The sequence below is a fragment of the Vitis vinifera genome, chromosome 3, assembly GCF_030704535.1.
Source record: "Vitis vinifera cultivar Pinot Noir 40024 chromosome 3, ASM3070453v1".
NCBI classification, from domain to species: Eukaryota; Viridiplantae; Streptophyta; class Magnoliopsida; order Vitales; family Vitaceae; genus Vitis; species Vitis vinifera.
This window is the reverse complement of record NC_081807.1, coordinates 953,776-981,169: the sequence shown is the minus strand read 5'-3', so window position 1 is coordinate 981,169 and position 27,394 is coordinate 953,776. Positions and strand designations below refer to the sequence as shown.

The window sequence follows — 27,394 nt, the reverse complement described above, 5'->3', positions numbered from 1 at the left end:
CTATTGACCAAAGTGCTTTTAACTGCATCTTGTCTTCAATGGAAACTTCATTCATCTCAATCTCATTACTTTCTCCCATTCTTCCTTTTCATATACTTCAGACCCTCCTCCGGATTTAGAGAAAGAAATGGATCCCGTTGTCATGAATATTGTTGGCCAGGATTCCCCCAGAAAGGTGGAGGAAAGCAAGGCAACTTCTTTAGAAGGAAAGGACTCTTCAAGGACAGCATTTCTCCCCTGCATTATTTCCCATGAATTCTTCTCACCAGAGGTAAGATTCATCTATATAATTCTGTGTTATATGTATGGCACCCAAAATTTTTTTGGTCTGAGCTTGGTTTCCTCAGGTCTGGAGAGCATCCGTTGCAGAGCTTCTTGGGACAGCAGTGCTTGTGTTTGTGCTTGACACCATAGTTATCTCCTCCTACCAAACCAAAACTGAAACACCAAACCTTGTGATATCATTCTTCATTTTCCCCACACTCACAATTCTTCTCCTTGCCACCTTTCCCATTTCTGGTGGTCACATCAACCCTATAATCACCTTCTCTGCTGCACTAGTTGGTGTGATCTCTCATTCACGGGCATGCGTCTATGTCTTGGCTCAATGTGCAGGCGCTGTGCTAGGTGCACTGGCACTCAAAGCTGTGGTAAATAGCAACATTGAAGAAACATTCTCCCTTGGAGGCTGCACCCTCAGTGTCATTGTTCCAGGCCCTGATGGGGCTATCACTGTAGGTATCAACACAGGGCAGGCTTTATGGCTTGAGATAATATGCACATTTGTGTTATTGTTTGCTTCAGTATGGATTGGATTTGATGATCGCCAAGCGAAGGCGCTGGGGCTGGTTCTGGTTTGCTCGATCATTGGAGCTGTGGCTGGGGTTCTGGTATTTGTGTCGACAACAGTTACAGCAACCAAAGGTTATGCTGGTGCTGGGATGAACCCTGCTAGATGTTTGGGGGCAGCACTGGTTAGAGGGGGTCAACTCTGGAATGGCCTCTGGGTTTTCTGGGTTGGTCCTGCTATTGCTTGCTTGCTATTCCATGTGTATGTGAAGACCATTCGAGATCTGCCACCATGGACAGAGTTCCTAAGTAAGAATGAACTGCCATGATTTTTTTCACAGCATATGCAAACATGCTTACTGTCTCTAACTTTGATTCAGGTGTGTAGAGCTCCTTCCTTGCCTCTTTGAAGGCCTTTCTGGGTGGGAAATGTTGTATGATTGCATCCATCTTTTTGTATATGTATCTACTACCTATCAATAATCCTAGATTGAAGAGTTGCTAATGCTTGAGGAGAATTTAGATCTAAGAAATCATAGAAAAGGAAAGACTGCCTCAATTGTACCTTATGGCTTAGTGTCTTCTATTCAACGACCTAGATAACTGTAACAGGGAACCTGGTGCATAAGCTCCAATAGTTGCAAGGTCTGTCCTGGGAAGGGCAATTGGTTACTAAAAGCAAGTTTTGGTGAGGGTAGATGAAGAACACGAGTTTTCCTGAGGTTGGCAGGGGCATGTTTGAACATTTTATCACCATTTCTCTGAGTAAGTTGAAGAAGAGAGCAGTAGTTTGAACTTGTTTAGTCATGAGCAGAAATGAAGAACAGCAAAGATGAAAAACAATTAACCCCATACAAAGTGAATTCCATTATGTCTTGCAAGTACAACTATCCAACAATCCATCTTTTATTCATATACTAATAAGATTTTTAGTTTTAGCTTGAACTCTTGGAAGATCATGACAATCCTTTCATCTCTTGGGTTCAATCATACAAAAGTTGCAGTCCACTGACCAGTACAAGAGTGAGTTCATCTTCTATCGCATTTGTAAATCACTCCATGGACACAATCGAGTGGACTGCACAGTACATCACTCAAACTAGTGATCACTTCTGATCATGAGATTTTATATGGCTCTTTTATTTTTCATTCCCTTCATTTGCAGTACCAAAGTTACATACATGAAATTATGAAGATGGTGACAAAAGTGTTGAAGAAGTAAGGGGCTCATGCACGACCGAGTTTGAAGAAACTGAGATAGGACTGCCCTCTAATTGCAACATGATACTTCCCAGGATTTCAGTCAGCAACTTCTTGAACTCATCTTCTTTAACAACCTTCCCATCATCAGCATTCACCATATTGAACACATCAGTCACTACCTTGTCCATCTGTAGAATTACAAGATCAAATTCATTAAAAAGTTTAATAATTATAAAAGTCCTGGCAAACAAAAACTTTAGCTAAAATTCCTCAAAGCTAGTATGCCCAAGATAAACAGCTTTTCCTGAGCCTAAGTAAAGCTTTACACCAACCATGCCAAGCTAGCCCGTCTTGTAGTTGGATGTGAATAGAGATATGGAAGGGTTTTTCCATTGATAGCTAAATGACTGTCTATTGTTCTTCGGAGGTTATCTAATAATGCAGCCAAATCATAAACAACAAATTCACTGATTGCTGGATCATAATGCATGATGTGTTCATTGAATCCATGAGACTTCGGTTTAGTGAGATCATTAACAATACCTCTTCAAGCCCACCATATGGGGGTAAACCTGCTGATGGGCCCACAACATCCAATGCCACACGGAGATACTCCTTAGACATTTTCCCATTGCGATCTTTTGGCACTGTCTTTAATGCTGCTTCCAATGACTGAACAAAAACCAGTTTCAATGAGAGTCAGATGCATGATCCACTTGCTCACTACTTTGTCTTCGGTAATGAAAGAGAGAGTTTCATTCATTAATACTTCAGATAATGTCAATAAAGTTTCATGACTAATGAAAATCATGATAACTACTAACCTTATCTAATTCAAATTTGTTGGCCAATAGTCTCTTAATACCACTTCCATCAAACGTGTTTTCACTGTGGGCAACAATCACTGGCTGCTCTGCCAGATGTTGAGCCACACTTTCTGCAACCTTTTTGAATTCCGCTAGGAAAGTATCTTGAGAGATGGGTTGCTCATGAGCACAGCCAGCAACAGTTTGCAGAGCAGGCTCCACAATGTTACTCATGACCTACAAAAGAAAGCCAAGAATTATAATAAACAGTATGGATTTGGGCTTGTCAATCAATATATGTGAGTCAGTCCAAAATTCATCCAGAAAAAATTAGTATGGCCCATGATTTGAGGTCCCCCCTCTTTTTTCAAGAACACGCTCATTCCCTTTTAATTAGGGGCATATGAAGCCAAATTGCCTTCATTCTTGCACATTTAGGCTAGTTGTGTTCTAGTTATAAGAACAAAAGAAGCATGTCTTTATTGATGACTTCCTATGGCCATGCTTGATTAATTTAAGATGAAAGTAAGCTAAATTCATCAGATCAACTTATCTAAGACAATGAGCAAAACTCAGTTTCAAAAGCATACAAGAGACTTTGCTTTAAAAGACTAGGAGTTCGAGCCAATCAAGATAGTACTAATTAGTAACAATCAGTAATTACCCAAGAATCTGTTGAAGGTGGCATTCCTTGTTCAACAGTAAGTTGTTGCAAAGCCTTGGTAATGTAATCGCGAAGTGATCCTTCAGGCAAATCAAACTCTGAGAAGATGGAAATCATCTCTGGTTCAAAACTTGGGCTGTTGATGAACTCCCCCAGGTCTTCCCCATCAATACGGAGGATCACAATAGGGTCTCGCTTCAAACCAGCAGCCATGCCTAATAGAATATCTGAGAGAACCTCTTTAAACTCAGTCTTGCTTACTTGTTCTTGTTTGCCATGGGTGAATTCATTCAAAACCTATACCATATCAAACCAAAGGTCATTTCCAAGTAAACACTAAGAAAATACTGACAGGGCCATGGCAAAAGTCAATATGCTCAATGCACAGCAATAACTAATTGCTTGCCCTGAAATTTGCATCAATCATTGATTTCTTTGATTTTAGAATTAGGTAAGAAAGGACTATCAGGGCCCAGAGGTCACATGAGCTGATCAGACTAGAGGACCATCATTGTCCCCTCATTTATCATGTGTCATATAATTGGAAGAACTATTCTAGAAACATATTTCCAATCAATAATAACAATTAACAATAAGCTCTGCCACATCATTAGCAGATTAAATACGCAATTAAGATCACTTTCTCCACCAACAAAGCCATTAAAAAATGGTGTTGCCCTGCTCCTATCAAACACTGCTTCAGTCCATTAATGTTAAACATATAAGATTGACTTTGGCCACAACTAAAAAACTTTCCTGCAAGTTATTGAATTCCATTAGTATAGGTAGCTTTCACAGCATTGACAAAGATTCCTCCTCCTATAAAAGATAAAGAAGCAAAGAAAAAAAAAGGTGAATAGGATGACAATGGCAGCTGGAAAGCAAAGTCCAACAATACCGACAAAGCTGATTCATAGTTTGGATGTTTCTCGGGCCAGCTAGAAATGGAAAATTGAAAATTTGACTCTCTGGGTACCCACAAAAAGGCAAGTGCAATCAATTGTATCTTAGAACTTAAGACGTCAAGAAACTAAATAACAAATCAGATTCCAGACACCAGTTATAATCATAGCAACAAATAAACATTGCTACTGTATTTCATTGAAGTTTAAGAACTACTAGATCCAAGAATACTAGAAATTAAAATCTAATTTTTAAAATGAAGACTAATCAAACTTTTATTTTGATGCAAAGTTTATGACTTCCCACCACAAAGAAGGCATATTTTTAATTTGACTTGTACACCAAACTTCTTTGCAAACAGCCAAACAGTCTACAAAAGCGATATCAGATAGAACAGTATCCTCCCTCTTTCAAAGAGGCAGATGGCTCAAGGTTCAACTCAAGCAAATACACACAATGGACTCAAACCCATAATCTTCTGTGGTCCGTTAGGTTTACCAGAGAAGTAGGAAAAGGGTCCCGAACATTCCTTTCTTTCCCCCACCATTTCTCAGGAAACAAACACACCCATCCCCATCTCCTCTCCAAATCCCAAACGAAATAAAAATGTAAAACAATAGATAAGAAATCAAAACAGCTAGCAAATACATCAGACTAGATCTCCCAAAAGAAAGGAATCCAATTGTTTCCTTTCTTCTCCTATTAATTCCCAGAAATCAAATACACAGTTAGAAAACCGACATATACAAAGTAATACATAACCATTTCCTCCCAGGTTTCTTGCTTTTCAAAACCTCTCTTTCTTTTCCCACTAATTTTCTCAGAGACCCCAAATAGCCCCCTCAACGCCCCAAATTAGCGAAAAGTGAAAGAGCAACTCAATTAGCAAACACTTACAAGTGAGGGACGAACTCATTTCCTCTCATGTTGATCCTTTGCCTTCCTTTTCCCCCTATTTCTCACACACCCACCAAAAAACAACCCCTCACCACAAATCAAATAGGCGAAGTGAAAACACAACTCAGATAGCAAACCCATACGACTGACGCATACCCATGTCTTCTCATGCAGATCCCTTGCCTTTCAAAAACACTCCCTCTCTTTTTCCATCTATTTCTCAAGCACCCGCCAAAAAACCTAAGGGCAACAAACCCTCCTCCGCACCAAACCAAAGATATAAAGGTGAAAACAACTTAGAAAACAAAACAAAAAAGTGAAAAAGAAAAGAAATTAAGCAAGCAAGCTAGCAAAGTACCTCAGAATAGATATGGTCAGAATCAGCAGAAGTACCCTGAGCAGGCAGGCCAAGAGCAGCGCCTATATCAGCCACAGCAGGTTCCAGCTCTTTCACGGACAACTTACCATCACAATCCCTATCCAGTTCCTGAAACTTATGATCCACAAAACTGCTAAACACTTCTTCATTCTCAACCAACTCCATTATATCTGAACCGTCCAGCACCTGACCAGCACCTCCTCCTCCCCCTACAGCCTTGTTCTTTGCACTGCCACTTGCCATTTTCCCGAGAAAATATTAATTACCCTTCAACTTTCTCAGCACTCTCGTGAACTGCACCACCTTTAAAGCTACCGAATCAGAGACTTCCTCCCTCAGTTCTCTCCTCCTCCTGCCTGTGGCTACCCTCTTCTTATGAATTTGTGGTTGGGACACGTGGGGCGGTTTGGGTAGGGCAGGCCCAATGGGCTTGGACTTTTCTACTCTGAGGGGCCAGCACTTTTTAGCCACGTGGCAGACAGGGGAGGTGGGAGAGGTGAGGTGGTTGGATGAGGTTTTGAGGCTTGAGTGTTAATCAAGGAGGCTGCTGCTAGTGTTCAAGGTTTTGATGGTTCTAGCTTGGCTTTTTATGATTAGAAGAGAAAAAAGGCAAGATGAAGAGGGATTGGAAAATGCCTTTTTTGACAAACGAGTCTCATATGATTTCAGCAATTTTAATATTTTTTTCTTCTCTTTGCTATGATTTCCCTCATGTGAACCCAAGTTAAAATTATACAACCGACTACACTGGAAAGGTTCTCTCATCCATGCACATGTTTGAAATGAGAGATTCAATTATGAGTCTATGACCGACCCCAACACTTGTTTGAAGAGATCATTAAAAATATTAATCCTACTCTTTCTCCTAAAACATGGTATACAATAATATTTAATAAATAATAATGAAGATATATGATTAAGAGATTCTATAAAATATTATAAAACAGTTTTTAAAATATATTTTTCAGAACATTTTCAAAAACAATTATTAAACAAGATCTTAGTCTTCTTCTAGATATAATTTCTAACTTTTATTTATATAAATTAAAACTTTTATATAAATTAGTTTTTAGAAGACTATTTTAAAAAATAATTATACAAACATTAAAAATAAAACATAAAATCTAAAAATTATTTTTAATACATATTTAAAAATATTTATATTCTCAAATAATTTTTTATTCTACAAAATATTATAAATACAGTTTTTAAAAATAATTATCAAGATCTTAATTTTTTTAGATATAATTTCTAATTTTTATTTTTATAAATTAAACTTTTATATAAAAACTAAAACTCTTATAAAAAAGAATAGCTGTACCTTCTATGTTACTATTGTTTTTTATTTAAAAAAAAATAAAGAATAAGAACGGCATTAAATTCCTTCAAGAAATTAAAAATAATAATAATAATAATACGTGGCTGCAGTGCCTCGAAGAATGTTAAGTAATGGCTGATCGGTGTCGCTTTAATGAGCATGCTGCGGCAGGACCACAGGCTTTTCCATCGACCTTTTACACGTGTTACACGTGGAACGCTGCATAGAATGTGCGTGTTATCTTTTCAGACATATGCTGTTTCCAGTTTTTTCTTCAACCTTCCTGTAATTTTATCCTTTCATCCTGGAACTCTGCAACAATATTCCAAGGCATTTACACTAAAGAGAACCAGAAGCAGATACCAGTATTAAGGATTAGAATTAATTCATCCATTGTTAAGAATATGGTATCAGCAAGATTAAATGTGCTCTTTGTATATGAATTGTAATGTAATGCTACTACTGATTAGCTGAGCCCCGGATTTTCCTCAGTTTTTCACAGGTTACCCGGACAGCTCCCTCAATGACACTCACTTTCTGAGGAGAATTTGCATTTGCATTTGCATTTTCTGCCTCCAGTTTACTTGATATTGGCTTGCTACTGGCTTCTGCAGCAGATTCTTCAAAACTAGATTCATGGTGAGGTAGAAAAGAAGCAAGGGGTTGGCCATCTCTGGCATGCTGTTGTTGCTGCAAATTTCAAGAAGAATCAAAATGAGGGTCTCATTCATGATGTAAATGAATCAGAGAAATATGTAAATAGCATGTTTGTTGAATACGCAAGTGCTATTGGGTTTATTATCTTATGGAGCTTGCCTATTGTGTCCATGTCAGTTCTAACTTTTTCATATTCCAAACATAGTTAGTAACCCTTGTCATATTTGCCTTGATCACTCCTTTTTCATGTGAACTAATTGAGAAGACGCGAACAAAAGGATCACTATCTTCCCACACAATGAACAAAAGATCGCCATCTGCCAGAAACTTCTCAGGGCCCTCTTCTAACCTTCCATAAACTTACAAGCTTGAAGTTATCCTAGCTGCTAATGTTCTTTATCCTGAAGGCACCCACCTAATGATAAGCATTTGTCCTCTAATATAATTCATCTTCGATTTTGCATTAGAAAGGGGCTCTTCTCAGTTCCAGAACAAGAGGCAGGCAAGTAAGATATGAATGATATACAAATCACCAAATTAAATTGAGATAAACAGGGTTTATGTTCTGTTACTTCTCCAACTTTTTACACAGAATCTTCACACTGAAGGGAAGAAAGCAATCAACTTCCCTGTCCCCTTTGTTGTCTGGAAAGATGTCATTTTTTTTGGATAGCCTTTGAATAAGTCCTATTCTATTCCTTTATTATGTAAAACTTGACATGTGCTATGAACACAAATCTGAGTAGATATTTGGGCAAGGCGAGTCTTGCTGTCAGAATCTATTCCATATTTAAATTCAGTGCATACTTAAGGGAGAAATTAATACACAAACTAACCGAACCTTTCTGTTTTTGCTTCTCTAGTGACCAAGAAGGAAACACTGAACAAGAAAAATGAACACCCACAACCCCATGGCAACCTAAAGCATGAGGGGAATTTCCTTTTATCCTAAGTAGAATGTTATGATTAGGGGTATGCAGCACAGAAAGCACTGAAAGAAGAATAAATCCAGTACCGCAAAACAGAATATACTTCTTATCCATGGATAAGATACCTGAGCAGGTTGAGGCTGTGTTAAAGAAACATACTGCAGAATCTTGAAAAACATTGTCTGCCCATGGCAGACAGCCTTTTGCCAATACACAACTGCAATCTCCCTGGCCTTAACCCTTAACTCCAACAAATTTCGGTCTATTTCAGTCTCATGCTTTGCTAAGTAAGGCCGTAAAAAGGAATTATAAATGTATGTCGTTCCCTGTAAGAGTAATAGTAAACAAAATTATGTGAGAAGGATTCCAATGGTAAAACGTCATAAATATCCAGACTCCAGATGTTGAATGCATACTTTTGTTTTAGGATACCGAAGATATATGAAAAGGGCCAACTTGGCTTCCCCATACAATGGTAACCTGCAAAAAAAAAATAGGATCACACAATCATGATAGAAACAGAAGCATCATGCTTTGCTCAAAGGGAGATTTCATACCATGAAATGAAAGCATCACTCACTCTCTCACAAATGGTAAGCAAGGCAATTAAAACCCTACAAAATTCGAACAAAAAAAAAATGTTTTAATGTTGCAGTTCACTTATTAGCAGTAGGAGAAGCAGAGGGTCACAGAGCATACCAATACTGGCACCAAAGCACGAGTTGCTCGATCTCTGGCTTATTCTTGTCCACAGTTTTGAAGCATTCATATGCAGGATAAGCATAACCAAAAGTCAGCCTGTCAAAATATACCAGAACATTTTAGTTTTCTCACTAAATAAGGAACTGCTGGAGAAGCAAATGGGTGTTAAATTTCATTCAGATATACAGACATGAGAGCTCTTGAAAGAAAAGACCCCATCATTTTGAGTCCCTAAACACGTAGAAAAGGAAACGACTTCAGGTGCCTCTCTGCCAGTTAAACAAGCCTGAAATCATAAAAAAGATCACTTCCTGGTGAGTCTTAAGGAGAATGGGAAATAAAAAAAAATGTTAAATGAATTCAGAACTACATTTTCTTCTGTTTTCCTTGGTTTTCTTGGCAGCCAAACTGTGGCTAACGAGAAACTGATGGTGAAACACATGATAGATACAAAATAATAAAAAATGGCATGCATTAAGGTATCGAAAAGTAGAAGTGGAGATCACTATCAAATTTAATCAAATCTCCATCAAGGAAAAAAATGTTCACGTAGGATAAAAAACACTGAGAAACTATACTTAGGACCACATCTAGTACCATACCAATGAAAAAATATTTCAAAATGCCTACAAGAGGAAAAATGTAAATCAGGAGAAACAGAGACCGAAAGGAAAACAACCAGAACTCTAACAATCTGTTTGGTTGCTGAGAAAATGAAGGGGTCCGTAAAAGCACTGTTCTCTAATGATCCCAAAGAGTCAGTCAAGTGCAATTTTCTATTTTCTCATATCTCAAACGGTGGAAAATATTAACAATTTCTATTTTTTTTTTCTTGTCTGATCTTTTCTTTCCCTACACTTTCTCGGCAACCAAACAAAACGTAACTTTCACAATACAGAAAATTCACAAATCCAAAAGCAAGGAGAAATCTCCAGACCTGCAAAGGGATTTCTCAGACAGCGCTTTCAGAGGAATCCCAAAGTCATCCCGAAACCGGATATTTTGAAGGTTCTAGTTCCGTCCAATCGGCAGTTTCGGGTCCGAAACGGTACGAGTAACGCTGCGTTTGGTGATTCCATTTTATTTTATTTTGAAAATAAATTTTACTATTTTCGTTAGTAATATTTATGCCAAAAATAAAAATAAAAATATTCACTTTCAAATCGTAAACAAATAAGATTATAATACAAACGGTAAGACCTATAATATATATACATATACATATGATACCTGATTGGCAATGTTTTTTCACTTAGTAACAAAAAATCATTTATATAAATTTTGATATAGAAATTATATCAAATGGTTTAAAAAGATTTGGTCATGCTCGATTATCATTGATGGTGTTTGTTTTTTTGACTTTTTATTGAAATCAATTTGTTTTAAGAATTTAGGTTGTTTATTTTTTTATTTTTTCATAATTTATTATAAATTTTTTACTAAATAGAAAAAAACTAAAATATGTAACTTTTTTTAAATAGAAAAAATAATATATTAGTTTTTCTTTACTTTTTTATACTTACTAGAAATAAAATATTACAAAAACAAACAACCTAATATTTAATACTATTAAATATTAAGGTTTTATTTAGAATTAAGTAAAAAAACACAAATACCACAATTTTTTTAAATAATATCCAGAATTTTCTTTTCAGGGGTCAACTGTGAAGCAAGTGGAGAATATAAAACAAAAGACCAACCAACCACCTTTGCAGGGAAAAGAAACCAATGTTCAAAATTACACAGCAAGTAGCAACTAAGATCAGTGGATATACAGACCAGTCCCAAATCAACTAATAATAATAAGGGCAATTGAATCCTTTTTGGTATTATTGTATTCACAAAAAGCATATGAACTATGACTTCTGATTAAATTGTATAGAAACATGACATTCATGGACGTAAGCTAATAGAATTAGCATTAACAAAATAGCCAACAACTACAGCAAGAGCAATGCGCCAACCTAGGTAACCTAATCCAAGTGTATCTATCATGTTAGAATAAGATACGAGTCGCTGCGTCAAACTAAAATAGGGGAAGCATTTTTACATTTTCCTTGCAACCATGCTAATCGCTTCTCACATTTAAGAGACAAGAATATCTCCCTTTGATTGGAGTTGTCGAACAGATCCAATGCGGCAAAGTACAGGCTCTGATCAATGCCTCGAATCTCATCCAATGCCTTGATACAATTGGTGATGGAAAATTGGTTGTTATCCTGAGTTCTTGCAACTACCCTTAACTTTGAAGCTGAAATCATCTCTAACATAGCTTCTGCAATGATCCCATTCAATCTTTCCTGGTCTTTTGCATGATGTCGTGGACTGAGATGTGTCTCAGATGGGCGCTTCTTTAGTCCATTTGCCGATGCATTCACGTTGACACCTGCTGCTGGTGATGGAGCATTATCTTGACGAGGCATGGTTTGTGCAACAGTTCCAACAAGCATACTTGCACTTCTAGGAGATGATTTCAAGCCTGTATTCTGGAGTGCTTCCATGTTCTTTTCCAAACCTTCATAGTGACTAGACTGAGCATATCTCCCATCCAACCCTGGCTCATTGAATATCAAGCACAGCTGGTCATATATGTGACAATCCTTGATTTTCAGCATCTCAGGCTTACTGTGTTCCTGTTAGTACAATTGTCAGAAGATCATGAGGTCAAGATTTGCTGAAAACCTATGTAACAAGGGGCATGGTTGTAAGAGGCAGACAAAATAAACACAGCAACAACACAGGATGCTTCAATGGAAAGACATACCTCAGTGAGGTCTTCCAATAGTTCAAACTCAGGCATTATCATATGATTAGATTGGTCCAAATAAAAGCCACTTTGCTCAAAAGCTGGCTTAAGATTATAATACCGTGTCCTGAGAACATCTAGGTGTTTCCTCAATTGTTTTTTGTTGAAGTTGAGACCTGTTTGTGCATTGAACTGATCGCGGATATGCTTCCAAGCTTTCTGGTCAAAACCATTGTTTGATCGGTTCCCCAGCTGAATTTGCTCAACCACCAAGTCTGCAAATATCTTATCTTGAGATGCTGTCCACCTTGTCCTCAAACGTTCTTGCTTTCGTTCAAATTGATTGGATTCACCATCCATCTACAGTAACAAGTGTCCAGAGTTAAGGTGAGGCTTTAAAAATAAAAAGCTTGAAACATTGAGAGCCAATGTCTTCTCCTGACAAGGAAATAATAAAGGACAACAAAAGGCTCAAAGAATGTGTTCATAATGCAACTTCAAACAAGAACTACTTTTAGGCCTTCTAACATGAAACAGGAAATCACCGTTGAATATTCTGTCAGAAGTCCTTCCTTGAAACTGCTTCCAAACATACACGAAGTCATTGTACACAAATCCAACTTATCCCAAACCCAACCCCTGAAATATGCTAAATTTCAATATAAGACTGATACCTAAAATTGGGCGATTGATAAATGAATAAGGCTCATAACCTCAAGTTGGATTTAAGCTACATGGATTCCTCCAAGGCATGTAACAGGCTCATTGGTAGAGAAAATATAAGATTCACACAAGTGAAACTTTCATTATTATTTTGATTAAACTGCAGCAATTTTCCAGAGAGATATTTTTCAAAAATTATCATTTAGGCACTGTTAACTTCAATGAGAACTAAATCAAGTAACAACAAGTGTCTGTACAGGGATGGATAAGGCATCTACTATTATTGTTGCAGTATTTATCTGTGTAATAAACACTGAATAAGGAATGAGATGTGAAAAGCTAGCATGTCCATAGAAAGCAAGATGCCATAAAATATAACGTAAACCACTTCCTTTCACTTGGAGGACCATGATCTGTTTGGTTGCTGCCAAGAGATAAGCAAGAAAAAAAAACAGAATCCTTCTACTTGAAAAGAGTTTGTTCTATTAGGAAGGAAAGCGCATTTTTGAAGCATCACCCCATATGGACAAAACATCACCATCACAAATGTACTAAGATTTTGTTGTGGAGATTCACTGAAGCAAAAGTTATCATCAGTAAATATGACACTGCTTACGAAAATGTCTCCTTGTTTTCTACAGAAAACTAATCAAATACACAATCAACGATCTGCAGTCCCTTCCAAGATTCCTGTGCAACTCCCACCCCATGCCCTAAAATCACATTTCGAGGGCCATGAAACAAACTTTACCACCTCAGCCTGTACTACCGAAAATTTAACATAAATGAAACCTATACAAAGAATGACTCGTCTCCCGGGTTTCTTGACCAAATAATTCTCTGACGGACATAGGGCATGCTATGCTTCTGCTTCCCCTCCCAAATCAAGGGCATTATCTCTGTATCTACCCAGACAATAACTTCGGGTGGGCGGTTGGGAAAACATTGTAGTACCCCTCTCCGAATAGACCACATAACAGCACAAGGTTACCAAATAAAATTTGCTGTGGCCTGAAGATTCAGAGGCGGTTCTTTGTAAACAACTCATTGGTAAAAAAATATCTAAATGTAATATCATTTTTGGATTCCAAACATGGTTTAGCCATCACGCCAAAAGGTGACACATTTTCATCGACAAACTCCAATTACCAAATTCCCTTTATTCTAACAGAGCTTACAGAAAATTAAACAAGCTTGATCATGATTTAAAGGCCACATGGTATAACAAAATTCAGATAAAACATAAAACAATAAAATAGAATCAAACACAAATAGCGAGAAAAAAAGTAAGGGAAAACAATGGTATTACAATCCTATTAAATTCTGAGAAACGGCGGGGAAAAAAATGAAGAATCAGAATCCTCCACTGATTGGGGTTGAATCGGATGTATAAGATTCCACCTTCTCGTTTCTTTTCTCCACCTTTCCCACCATTTCTCAGCAACCAAACCGCACATGAGGGAAAATAAAAAGCATGACAAAACGCACCGTTTTGAAGATCAATTTCTCCGTTCTGAGAATCTGGGATAATGTAATTGGGTACGATCGCTAATATCCATGAAAAGGAAATGAGAATTGTGTGAAAGAAACTAGAGAAGAGGAGGAAGACGAAGAGGGGCCGGAAATGAATAAACCCTAGGGCGACGAGAAGGGGCGGAAATAAAGCTAACGGGCATAACGACTATAACGGTGTGGGCCCTCTTGGTATGATTTTATTTGGAGGCATTTTTCATCCTTTTGCCATCTCAGCCTTGCCACGTCAGTTGGTCCCCACATCAAGATGCTGATATGGCAAGATTGTGGCATAATGCAATCCTTGGAAATAAAATATATGTGCAAATTTTTTTTTTTCGTAATTTGCGATTTTTAAGTTTAAAATTGAATGGAATTATTCAATCCATCGTTTCTCCTTCCAAAAATTAAAAATAAATTGCATAAAATCGATATTTTTTACATAGATGTATTTATTGACTTCTTTATAAAAAATAATTTATTTATTTTATAATATTTATTTATGTCAAATAGTTTTTTATTTCATTTAATATGATTTTTTTATGGTCCAAATTTAGATCCCATTCAAACAATATGATATATTTTAAAATTTATATTGCAATTAAAGAAATAGAATAAAATTTATTTTTCTAAAATTTGCATTTTTAAAAAGGAATTTCTTTAATTTAATTTATTTTTTAAAATTAAAAATATTTGTTATAATTATGCTTTTGAAGAATTCATGATTTTTACCCTATTTCTTCTAAAAAAATTTCCCGTATATGCAAATATTTATTTTAATGGTTTTTAATATTTTTTTTCACTATTTCAATATTTATTTTAAGTATTTAAACCTTTATTTAAAAATATTTTAGGATCAATGGAAGAAACATTTATGTAATTGGGATGGAGAAAATTTTGATTCTCAACTCTTGAAATTCATTTCTTTGTCTTTGAAGGAGAATCTCATTACTGTATTAAGAGGAATGCTAAAGTTTCGGAGGGTTGAACTTAAACTTTTAGCCATGCTGAATTGGTTTTTTTAAGGTTAAGTTTAATTTGGTAAGATAAAATATGATAAGATATGTATATCCAGAAATATCATATTTCAAAGTAAATAATATATTAGAATATCATTGTAGACCCCATTTTGGGTATCTTTTTGGCAGGTTAATTTTGGCCATAGTCACAATTTTGGGTAGCCACGTGTCGATTCCTGATTGGTCTTTAGAGAATCACATTAGTGGTTTGAAGGATGCAATGGGGAAAAGACATGTGTTGAAGGAATATTCAGCAAAGGAACGTATTTTTGGCTATAGAGAAAGATAGAGAGGTTGTTAGGGTGGAGATGTTGTTTTTTGCTTGGGAGGCAAGACAGAAAAGAAGGGGGTAGAGATATTTTTGTAAAAAAAAGATAAGGAAGCTTGAGGAAAAAGATAGCTAGAGAAACGTGAGAAATCAGTCGGTTCTTCTTGGTGTGAGGACCTTGAGGGTTGTGAAAAGAGAAGGAAGCTTGAGGAAAAAGATAGCTGAGAGGAAGAGGGAAGATGAGAGGAGAGAAAAATCATCTGGTGAGAAAGAGAAAAACAGTTGAGAGAAAAAGAGATCCAAGAGGAGAGGTTTCTGGAAAAGAGTCTTTACAGAGGAAACGAAGAATAGAGGAGGGTGATTACAACTTGTTGTAAACCAAGCAACATTTGCTCGAGGGGAATCGTTCAGGTTTAACTAACTCACACCTTAGGTTCTCCATTTTTCACAGTCATGCCATGCTTCTTGATGATATTTGAATGTTTATTTTGACGCTTGAATGTGTTGAGCCTGTTATTCATTTCTATTTGCTTGGTCTCTGTTTCACTTGTATGAGTTGTATGATGGTTATGCCATTGTTCATGTTAAACCACTCAAAACTTCCTACCAGCTTTTAAATCTCATTGATCTTCATGAAAGAGAGCTAGATTTAACAGTATTACTTCCTCTTGTGCATGCTCTATTTTCTTTCATTGTATCCTTCGTTTCTAGTGTTTTTGGAGTGAGTATCATGTTTGGGTTGGTCGTCTAGATTGGAGCACTTCTGAAGGAGCTTAACATCAGAGTCTTCGGGAGATACTTGGACAAGGAATACAGTTTCAGACGGAAATTCTGCTCAATTTATCATGCTAATAATCCTGATTTGGTGCCCATCATCATGAGAAGCAAAGAGCTTGAGCTGTATAGAAATGGATGTACTTAGAGAATTCGGGCACCTGAAAGGAACTTGCCGAATGGAGAATTGCCTCATAAAAATATGGCTAATTAGTACTCCCTCATAAAGAATGAATCAGTCATTGAAGCAAATGGAAAAGGTGAAGGATTACATATTATACCCTCTTTCAAGGCCAAGAATATGGATAGAATAAAGAACCTAGTTGAGTTAGAAGATGAAAAGAAACTAAATGGTAGCAGTAATGAGGATCAACCTGTTAACGTTATTTGGAGGCTTTGGAGAAGAAGAATTCGATATGGGATTGGAAAAACAATGGTTGAGTATTTTGGGCACCAATTATCGGGTTTTGACTCCACTATCAATGAGCGAGTCCAATCTTATGGGTCCCGTTATGCCAAGTCACCTATCATATATGGTGTTGTGAGTCGACCCAAGGCTTTGATTGTTCTCTGGTTCTCAATGGTTTAGAGCATGACTAAGCACTCAACGAAGGAAATGCTAACTGAACCTGGTCACCATTTTCTCAACACCCACTAGTTTGTCATATATTTTTACTTACCCCACCTGCTGCCCGTTACCCACTCATGCACACAACAATCGTGCTCCCATCACCATACCCATGTTCTTACTACCCACCTCATCCTTCATAAGCCCCCATGCGTATTACCATTTCTTTAATACCTATAAACCCACTTCTCAATCACTTTTTTCATTCATTCCACTGTAAAACCCATCACTACGCTCTCACCTTTAACCTCATACCGAACATACCCATCAAACCCACAATGTCCATATTCCACATCACGTACCCTTCATACCCACTTTCCAATACCCATTAAACTCATTCCCCCACTTTTGCATGGCCATGCATGGCCACACGAACCTTTGCAAACGTTTCTACCATTCCATTCCATCTCTCATATTCTGATACCCATCACCATGCCCATTTTCTCACATCTCATGCCCATTGTACCCATCATCATCCATGCTCACCACCTATATCCTCATCTTCCCCAACCACCCCACTAACCCATTTCTCATACTACCCCCCATCATCCGTTCCACCCATGAACAAGATCACTAACCTATTTTTATCACTTTCTCTCACTACCCATGGCTCTACTCAACACCAATCCCCCTATGCATGGTCATCCTCATTTCTCTCACACCTTTACCCATCATACCCATTTCTCTCACTAATACTCATTTTTGGCTCATTTCCTTCCTTTTCCTACATACATAAAGTCCCATGCACACAATCACCCTCAATGGTCCCCACATAACTACCCACTTTTACCTTACCCTCTACCCGATCTCCTTGTCATCTTTTCCATTCCCTCATCTGCATGGCGCGTATGCCATTTTCTAGCATGGACTGAAATGAATGGAGACATTTGGAAGCCTTATTGCTGTGTTTTTTTCTCCTCCACTTCCCCATTACTCTGTCATTCTTCAGACTTCACCATGAAACCCGTTGCCACAAAGCATTGGATAGTTTTGTCTATGGAGTCCTTTGTTGGGTATAAGCAAAAACGGTAATGATGAGTAATGAAGTTGCAGTCTAGTTTGAAAATTTGAAGGAAATTCCAAAGTCAACTCTTTTACTTCAGTTAATAGCAAGGTTCAATAAACGTTCTTCGTCCTAGCAATGAATCCTCACATTCTTCGTACCCTTCCAATTCTCCACTTCTTTGGAGTTTTTAAAATTTTGTGGGACTTCATATGACTTGGATATTGTTTAAATGGGTTCATTACACTTAGGAGGTGGTGAAATGATTTCCGAAAAAATCCAAATCCAAAATTACTCAAAAATTCACAATCCTCACATTCTTTGTACCCTCCCAATTCTCCACTTCTTTGGACTTTTTAAAATTTTTTGGGACATCATATGGCTTGGGTATTGTTTAAATAGGTTCGTTACACTTAGGAAGTGGTGAAATGATTTCCGGAAAAATCCAAATCCAAAAATACTAAAAAATTCACAAGAGCACGAAGAATGTGAGGAATCCTCACATTCTTCGTACCCTCCCAATTCTCCACTTCTTTGGAGTTTTTAAAATTTTTTGGGACATCATATGGCTTGGATGTGCTTTAAATAGGTTTGTTACACTTGGGAGGTGGTCAAATGATATCCGGAAAAATTCAAATCCAAAAATACTAAAAAATTCACAAGTGTACGAAGAATGTGAAGAATCCTCACATTCTTTGTACCCTCCCAATTCTCCCATTCTTTGGACTTTTTAAAATTTTTTGAGACATCATATGGGTTGGGTGTTGTTTAAATAGGTTTATTACACTTAGTAGGTGGTGAAATGATTTCTGAAAAAATTCAAATCCAAAAATACTAAAAAATTCACAGGGGTACGAAGAATATGAAAAATTCTCACATTCTTCGTACCCTCCCAATTGTCCACTTGTATAAAGTATTGAAATTTTTTTGGGACATCATATGGTTTGGATGTTGTTTAAATAGGTTTGTTACACTTAAAAGGTGGTCAAATGATATCCGAAGAAATCCAAATCCAAAAATACTCAAAAATTCACAAGGGTACGAAGAATGTAAGGAATCCTCACATTCTTCGTAACCTCCCAATTCTCCTTTTCTTTGGACTTTTTAAAATTTTTTGGGACATCATATGGATTGGGTATTGTTTAAATAGGTTCGTTACACTTAGGAAGTTGTGAAATGATTTCCAGAAAAATCCAAATCCAAAAATACTAAAAAATTCACAAGGGTACGAAGAATGTGAGGAATCCTCACATTCTTCGTACCCTCCCAATTCTGCACCTCTTTGGATTTTTAAAAAATTTTTGGGACATCATATGGATTGGGTATTGTTTAAATAGGTTCGTTACACTTAGGAAGTTGTGAAATGATTTCCGAAAAAATCTAAATCCAAAAATATTAAAAAATTCACAAGTGTACGAAGAATGTGAGGAATCCTCACATTCTTCGTACCCTCCCAATTCTCCACTTCTTTGGAGTTTTTAAAATTTTTTGGGACTTCATATGACTTGGATATTGTTTAAACTGGTTCATTACACTTAGGAGGTGGTGAAATGATTTTCGGAAGAATCCAAATCCAAAAATATTCAAAAATTTACAAGGGTACGAAGAATGTGAGGAATATCCCAATTCTCCACTTCTTTGGAGTTTTTAAAATTTTTTGGGATATCATATTATTTGGATGTTGTTTAAATAGGTTCATTACACTTAGAAGGTGGTGAAATGATATCCGAAAAAATTCAAATCCAAAAATACTAAAAATTTCAAAAGGGTACGAAGAATGTGAGGAATTCTCAAATTCTTCGTATCCTCCCAATTCTCCACTTGTTTGAAGTTTTTAAAATTTTTTGGAACTTCATATGACTTGGATATTTTTTAAATATGTTCATTACACTCAGGAGGTGGTGAAATGATTTCCGGAGAAATCCAAATCCAAAAATGCTCAAAAATTCATAAGGGTACGAAATGGCTTGGATATTGTTTAAATTAGTTTGTTACACTTGGGAGGTAATCAAATGATATCCGGAAAAATCCAAATCCAAAAATACTAAAAAATTCATAAGGGTACGAAGAATGTGAGGAATTCTCACATGCTTTGTACCCTCCCAATTCTTCACTTGTTTGAAGTTTTTAAACTTTTTTGGGACTTAATATGACTTGGATATAGTTTAAATAAGTTCATTACACTTAGGAAATGATCAAATGATTTGCGGAAAAATCCAAATCCAAAAATACTCAGAAATTCAGTACATTTTGAGGGTGTGAAATGGATCGAAAAATTCCAAATGAAAAAATCTGTGAGGGGTGTGGATTTCCATATTGTTAGTAATTATAACTTTTTCGTATTTTCAATATTTCAACCAATTTTTTTGAAAAGCTAAGAAATAATTTAATCATATATTCTCAATTAATAATTAGTACACAACTAATTTAATTTTAATTTAATATATATTTTATAAAATTTAATTCTAGTTTTCCCATTTTTTTTACTTCATAAACCAATTATATTGCTTTTCACACTTCAAATATTCGTCAAATTTTGTCAACAAATTATTTGATGTTAAAATAAACTAAATTTACTTTTCCTTAATTTATAAATTATATCACCAAATTCTTTATAATTTTTTTTAATTTATTTTAAATTTAATTTTTATGTGGGGTTTAATCACTTTATAGTACAAAAATAAATAAACTGTAATTTATTTTTTCAAAATTTTCTTTATTTTTCTGTTTCATAAAAAAGATTTCCTAAACAAAATAATTACATTAAACAAATTTATTATTGGTTAATGTAATAAATGTAACAATGTGTGTTGCATGGGATTATTTCCCATGGCAATTGGGTGACCTGAAGAAGTGGTTTTGTTTATTTTTTTTTAATTTAGCATGCCATGTGTCTCTACCCTATTAGCCCAAAAAAATGGGTATGGTACCAAAAAGTGCTATTCGGTACCGTAGCATAACCCATATATATTTATATAAATATAAGAAACAGTCAACGACAGAACAAGTAGAAGGATATATCTTATTGCGTGGCCCTCTATATATCCATAGAAACCATTTCCTAAACATCCAAGCTGAAGGATTTTTACCAGTATCATTCTTCCCTTTCCTTTTTCTCTCTTCAAAAGGCAACAATGAAGGTCCAGATGCTGTCTACCAAGCTGATAAAACCATCATCTCCCACGCCATCTCACCTCCGGACCTTGAAACTATCCCCTATTGACCAACTATTTACATATACGGCCAAGCCGTCTGCTATTTACTACTACTCTGCCGAGAGCAGCAGCAGCAGCAGAAGTGAAGATGTTGAAAGACGAAACCGCTTGGAGACATCACTGTCAGAGACCCTGACTCTTTTCTACCCGCTAGCAGGAAGATACATCAAAGATAGTCACTCGGTTGATTGTAACGACGAAGGGGCTGAGTATTTGGAGGCCAAAGTAGAGGGCCAACTCAGTCAACTTCTAAGCAGGAGAGATGAGATGATCTACCAACTGGTTCATTTATCAGGCGGACAATCAACAAGTCCCGTAGCATCGATTCAGATCACCAGGTTTGATTGCGGAGGACTAGTCATTGGAGTTCGCATTCATCACATCGTTGTTGATGGATTCACTGCGGCTAGCTTTGTCACCGCTTGGGCTACTGCAAGCAGAGAAGGCGTAGGTAAATTAATTTTTCCGACTTTCGGCTTGACTTCTTTCTTCCCGGAGAATGATTTACCTATGCTGAAGCCAAGGCCTCCCCCGAAAATCTCTGAAACGAATAAGGTCGTGACCAGGAGGTTTGTGTTTGATGGGGCCAAAATATCGTCCCTCAAGGCCAGAGCTCATGACCCCAGCTTCCAACGGGAGCCTTCACGGGTGGCGGTGGTGACAGCCCTGATATGGAGAGCTCTCATGGGTGTAAGCAAGGCAAAACATGGACGCTTGAGGACTTCTCTAGCCTCCCACAGCATAAACTTGCGCCCAAAAATCGTCCCACCATTACCGCCCTTGTGCTGTGGAAACCTCACTACAAGGTATAAAGCCAGATTCACGGCGGACGATAGCAACGGGGAGTTGCCTGATTTGAAGGAGTTGGTGGGTTTACTAAGAGATGCCACAAAATCCAATGCAGCAATGCCTCGCGAGGATATGTACTCGACGGTGATAAAATCCAGGAATGAGTTACACGAAGATATGGAGGACGAAGAAGTAGATGTGTTTCTGTTCAGTAGCTGGAGTAGGCTGTCTTTCCACGAAGCCGATTTTGGTTGGGGGAAGCCAGTTTGGGTGAGTAAAATTCATTTTCCTGCTGACCAAATTTTTCTGTTGGACGGTGAAGGTGGTGATGGAATTGACGCATGGGTGGGCTTGAACAAACAAGACATGCTTCAGCTCCAGCAAGATGGCGACATTTTGGCCTTCACTTCCTCTGTCTAGTTTTCCATCTTAGTTTTAGGCGTGCATTGTGCTTGTTTTCCAAGTTGTCTAGATTTTGGGTGGATGGATCCGTGGTGTTTGGGTTTCCATTTGAAATAATAATAAATATGAATTGAACTAGTATTATGTTTTGTTCTTTAAAAATAAAATATTAATAATTAAAATAAAAAAAGAGACCCGCTTTTCTCTGCTGAAACAAAGCATGCTAATGAAGAACCCTAAAAAAGGGAGGTAACCCCACAAGAACATCTCATTTTGAAGATGAGAAGATGAGAGTGTGTGGCCAAATGGTTTGAGGTTCATCACAACCCTTAGAGATTATATGGATTTCATAAACAACATTAATGTAGTATGAGCACTCAGTGTACTGTTCACAACTACCACTCTCATTCTCTATAATATCAAATGAATATAATATTATTATAATAAAAATGAATCTATTACTAATTATTTATTATAAAAGATAATTAATTTATTTACCATCAAAGTTATACAAATATAAATATGATTTACTATTAATTTATTTATTATCAACAATACATGACATGAATTTATTAATTTCAAGATAAACCTTTTTTTTCAAATTTTTTCTTTATAAAATATTAAAAAAATATTTTGCATATAAATTTATTATTAATTTATTTATTATCAAAGATGCACGAATGTAAATTTATTAATCTCTATTCTTTCAAACATATGTTAATATTTTATAATCAAATGTAAATAAACGAAAAGTCATAAGAAAAGAACTTATAGGAAATTTTATTTTCCTTTGTGTCAAACAAATATTAATATTATGTAAATAAATGAAAGCCATTGATTTAAAATAGAACCTATATTTTTTAAATACATGAATATGAAATTATTAATAAAATACAAGATAATAAATATTAATATTTTGTAATCAAACGAGAAAATACAAAGAATTACTTATTATCAAAGATACATGCATATATTTATATATTTATATATTTATAAAATTTCTTTATTCTTAGAAAAAAAAAAAGATAATACTTTGAGTTTTCATTCTAATTAATTTATCCAATAAAAATTAATTTAGATATTGTTTTTCCTTTTACCATAAATAAAAGGAAAGGTAAAATTATATTCACATTTCTTTGAGAAAAATAAGAAATTTATTGTAAAAAAATGAAAACAAAGAGGCTAAAACTTGTTATTGGTTAATTTTAATAAATTTATTTTCAAACATGCAAATTCAAATAGTTCATATTTTTTGGGGGGTATGGTACCTCTAAGATCCTGTGGAATTATCCTTCTTTAATACATTGGTGTTTTGGGTAATTAGTGTTCAAAACACATGATAAGATATTAAAAATAACTTATTTACCAATAACAAATAATCTATTTGCGTATGCTATGCATGTTATTGGAATAGTCAACAATAAATATTCTATTTATACTTTTTAAGGCTAGTGGAAAGACATCTCATCATTCTTATTTCAAAATTTCCTTCTTTTTTTCTCTTCCAAAAGAAGACAACTTGCAATAATGGAGGTGTAGATGTTGTCTACCCCAATGGTAGGGACGCAAGTTAAATTATGAACCCTAGTTTATGGGAAGTGTGCGGATTGTGGATAGTAGGTATTGGGCACAAGTTCTAGCATTTTGTTTTAATATCATCGGATACATACTAAGGTGTAATCAACTCTTTATAATGGGATTTTGGGTTAATTTCAGAATTAGATTTTAAGGAAACCACTATTTTTCTATAGTTGCAAGGGGTCCTTGCTCGAACTTATATTATTTGGTAATACATTTGTTAAGATATAATTGAATTCTTTATTCATATGTGCACATAATGATATTTTAGTAAATATGCAAGATTACATAAAAACTTGTGAATGATTTTTCTAGATTAAGTTAATTAATTAATTCAAACCTAATAGGTCTACTTAATTAATTAGGTCCTAATGGACTAGATTAAGTAACTCAAACTTAAGACGAATTCAAGTCACTTAAGCTTATAGACAAGCCTATATAAATCATCTTAAGGCTGAGGGCTTTATACTCTAACCCTTGTTATTCACTCTTTCAAATAGAGAAACCCTAGCCTTTATTCCAATTTTTCATTTGCCAAAATTTAAGGAACAAAGCCATCGAATGGAAAATCTACTAGTTTTCAAGATCTGCATTGACTCTTCATTGGTTGAAATTGTGAACATTTAGATCGCATGCATAACATTATTCTCTAAATTTATTGTTTTAATATGTAGATGCTTCCACTATGTAAATTTAGAGAGCCTCTATGATTGTCTTTGCATGCACCCTATTGATCCAAGGCTAGTAATGAAGTAATCCAAGTATTCTTACTACACGAGCTTTATATTGGAGATATATTAATTAACAGTATATAATTTAATTAGTATATAATTTCATTTTTTTTCTATTATTTCAAAATATTTAAGCATAATGTGCAAAATAAATATGAAAATAAGTCCAATAACTTATTTTTAAATGATACTTTTAATTCCATCTTAGCACTTATCACACATCATATGAGCTTAAAAAATGTCAACAATCAAGAAAAATACAAGGATGCTTACACTTTTTCTTGGCGCTTTTACAGGGTCAATGTTGAGCAAGAGTTCAAGCAATGGGGCTTGTACAATGATCATTTATAGAAAATGTCAAGGTTGATGCTAGTAAACAATGACACTTCTAGAAGCGTCATTGTTGTTAAAAAAACCCATTAAAAATGACATTTTTAACAACTGTCAATAAAACAACCCTTAAAAGGATGAAGTTTTTAGCAAGCAACAATGGTTTTTTCGATGATGATTCTTAGAAGTGTGGACCCCGTATTTTCGCTCGATGCGTTTCCACTTGATGGCGAAACTCGTTTTTTTTTATTTATTTGGTGAAAATTTGATTTTTTTTAGGAAAGACTTGGAGTCGCCACTTATTTTTGTTTTATTTTTAAAGGGTAAAGAAAATAAGAAAGAAAACCCTAAATGTGACTCCTTATTTGGAAAAGACAATCTGTCGTGAATTTTGGTACTATGAACCCTTTTGAGGGCTCATAGTTAATAATGTGAGGGTCGAACGACTTGGAGAGCATGTCATCCAATCGCTGGCTGATGGAATCGGGTGGAGCCCGATCTGCTGGGGTCCCAGCTTGCCGCTATTTTGGCCGATGGGAGGGCCACTTCGACATGATTGCTGTGTTTGATGGACCCAGACAGACCTCTAGGGTTTCTATTATGCATATTTTTCCCTCTACGCCAGGTGTTTGAGGTCCCAACCAGGCTCGCATTGCGTCAGATAGACGTGACCTCCTGTCGCGCCTCCTCTTTGTTGACACTCGGGTAGATTCGGAGCTTTCGTCCAACTGCACTTGGCGGGTTGGTGAAAGCTCCTCCTCATCCCGCATCGTGTGATTGCCAGAGGGGAATTCTATGTTCCCATGGAAAGACACCTCATCAGTATGTCTTGAGGCCATTCACTGGCTTTGGGGTTGTCGGCTTTGAGAGGGGCTCGCAGATGACATTTGGGCACGCAATTCTTCATTTTCTTTCTTGAGTCACCTTGTTTGGTGGATTAGAGACTACATCTACCAATCATTCTTGCGCTGGCGTATTTCCATGCCCTCTCACCAATCAAAGTAGCCTTCGTTACCTATAGCTAATGATAAACTTTTAGAGGGTGTTGACATCCTCAGTCGTTCCCACAGATGATGTCAATGTTGGTTCTAAGCCAACTAGAGTCAAGTTCATCCAACTTTATGGAGGTTAGACAACTTTCCTCCATTTTTTGTGCTTCTCAAAGAATCCACCTAGAAATAATGGAACTAGGTGGACTTCTTCTTACACAAAAGAATGTCCGGACAGGTGGTCAGGGCACGTCCCTCCGAAGCTTAAGTCATACAAGAATATCTCAAGCTGTTTAGTGAGAGAGGGTCAATGCATATATATTTTTATACCTCATTTGTGCTTTTTAGAGGGTTTTTATAGTGTTGATGAGTCTACCACTATAGTATTGACTTGGCACCTTGACTTTCTTCTATAATGATGATTGCCCAGCTACTTGTAGGACAATCATTATAGTTTTGGGTTGTTGGTAGGTGTCATCAATTGACGTGCCATGCTGTTGGACTGTGCAACCGCCTATCTTCTCAACCTGTTGATGGTCTGGGGTTATGTGCAGCAATTAATTGACATGGACTTGAGGGTTAGAAGACGTCTCATCAGCCGTTCACATATCAGATGTGAATGATCACGCATGCTTGCAAGTCTTGAAGACTTGATTGGATAGCCCTATCTGTTTCAGGGGTCCGACCCCCCTTGCCGTCTGACCTTGTAAGGGGAAATGGCCTTCTTTTGCCTGGTGTCAGATGGAATTGGTCGTAGTCCGGACAAAATGATCTGAATAGGTTGCACACTTGTACTAGATGGTCAAGGTGTCCAGGTCGGAAAAGGGACATGAGGAGGGGAGCCCCTCACAATCAGGCCCCTTTTATGTGTTCATGAACTTAGGATAAGAAATTTGGAGAAACTCAAACCTGCTTTTCAAAATTTTAAGTTACTCGAAGTCTTGGACTTTAAAGGATTTGAGATAACGCAAGGCCAATTTCCTACAACAATAGGGAATCTTATCCACCTGAGGTACTTGAATTTAAGTAACAGTAGAATAAGAGTGTTGCCATCATCTATAGCCAATTTGAGGTGCCTGAATACCTTAGACCTATCCCAAGATTTTTCATACATTATGAAGATAAGAAGCAGGGAAGAAATCCCAAATGTTCTATGAAAGATGCAACAATTGAGACATCTATATCTTCCTTGGAGATACAAAATAATCCATGCTAAGAAGTTGCGGCTGCACATGTTGACCAACTTGGAGATTCTGAGGTACATTGATCCAAACAAATGTTGTGTAGAAGGTCTTATCAAATTGAAAAATCTTCGCAAATTGCATATTCATGCTATAAAAAGCATTGAACAATTGGAGGTAATCTTCAAACCCTTGTGCCCCGTCTTAAGTGTCGTTTCATTTCTTCAGTGGGAGGAGATTTAAGGCAACTGCTCTCGGGTTGTCATCATGATCTTTATAGACTGTATCTCGCTGCAGGCATCACCAGGTTACCAGAGCA

At 36.4% G+C, this 27,394-nt stretch overlaps 5 protein-coding genes across 8 annotated transcripts; 2 read left to right on the top strand and 3 right to left on the bottom strand.

Annotated features, from left to right (window-relative positions):
• LOC104878514 (uncharacterized) lies at positions 1–1,277 on the top strand. The gene is made up of 2 exons (XM_010649062.3): positions 1–271; positions 348–1,277. The coding sequence occupies exons 1-2, from the start codon at positions 128–130 to the stop codon at positions 1,116–1,118; spliced, it is 915 nt and encodes a 304-aa protein (XP_010647364.1). The 5' UTR covers positions 1–127; the 3' UTR covers positions 1,119–1,277.
• A 400-nt stretch (positions 1,278–1,677) lies between these two features.
• On the bottom strand, positions 1,678–7,232 carry LOC109122358 (uncharacterized). Its single transcript, XM_019218920.2, has 5 exons — positions 5,621–7,232; positions 3,463–3,759; positions 2,817–3,035; positions 2,536–2,664; positions 1,678–2,180 (listed from the first exon to the last, which is right to left on the bottom strand). Exons 1-5 carry the CDS (start codon positions 5,882–5,884, stop codon positions 1,977–1,979), a joined length of 1,113 nt encoding a protein of 370 aa, XP_019074465.1. The 5' UTR covers positions 5,885–7,232; the 3' UTR covers positions 1,678–1,976.
• Positions 7,233–7,327: 95 nt separating this feature from the next.
• On the bottom strand, positions 7,328–10,326 carry LOC100257186 (putative HVA22-like protein g). 2 transcript variants are annotated; one of them, XM_019218924.2, is made up of 7 exons: positions 10,185–10,324; positions 9,438–9,533; positions 9,245–9,343; positions 9,103–9,159; positions 8,962–9,025; positions 8,671–8,871; positions 7,328–7,649 (listed from the first exon to the last, which is right to left on the bottom strand). In XM_019218924.2, exons 2-7 carry the CDS (start codon positions 9,467–9,469, stop codon positions 7,419–7,421), a joined length of 684 nt encoding a protein of 227 aa, XP_019074469.1. In that variant the 5' UTR covers positions 9,470–9,533; positions 10,185–10,324; the 3' UTR covers positions 7,328–7,418. The 2 variants fall into 2 exon arrangements, with proteins under 2 accessions (XP_019074469.1, XP_019074470.1); XM_019218925.2 differs by lacking the exon at positions 9,103–9,159 and having other exon boundaries at positions 10,185–10,326.
• A 724-nt stretch (positions 10,327–11,050) lies between these two features.
• On the bottom strand, positions 11,051–14,359 carry LOC104878521 (L10-interacting MYB domain-containing protein). 3 transcript variants are annotated; one of them, XM_010649066.3, is made up of 4 exons: positions 14,145–14,339; positions 12,539–12,632; positions 12,012–12,353; positions 11,051–11,880 (listed from the first exon to the last, which is right to left on the bottom strand). In XM_010649066.3, exons 2-4 carry the CDS (start codon positions 12,596–12,598, stop codon positions 11,269–11,271), a joined length of 1,014 nt encoding a protein of 337 aa, XP_010647368.1. In that variant the 5' UTR covers positions 12,599–12,632; positions 14,145–14,339; the 3' UTR covers positions 11,051–11,268. The 3 variants fall into 3 exon arrangements, with proteins under 3 accessions (XP_010647368.1, XP_010647374.1, XP_010647380.1); XM_010649072.3 differs by lacking the exon at positions 12,539–12,632 and having other exon boundaries at positions 14,145–14,359; XM_010649078.3 differs by lacking the exons at positions 12,539–12,632; positions 14,145–14,339 and adding an exon at positions 13,966–14,138.
• A 6,546-nt stretch (positions 14,360–20,905) lies between these two features.
• LOC104878534 (stemmadenine O-acetyltransferase) lies at positions 20,906–22,410 on the top strand. Its single transcript, XM_010649089.3, has one exon. It carries the CDS (start codon positions 20,995–20,997, stop codon positions 22,282–22,284), a length of 1,290 nt encoding a protein of 429 aa, XP_010647391.1. The 5' UTR covers positions 20,906–20,994; the 3' UTR covers positions 22,285–22,410.
• Positions 22,411–27,394: the final 4,984 nt, after the last annotated feature.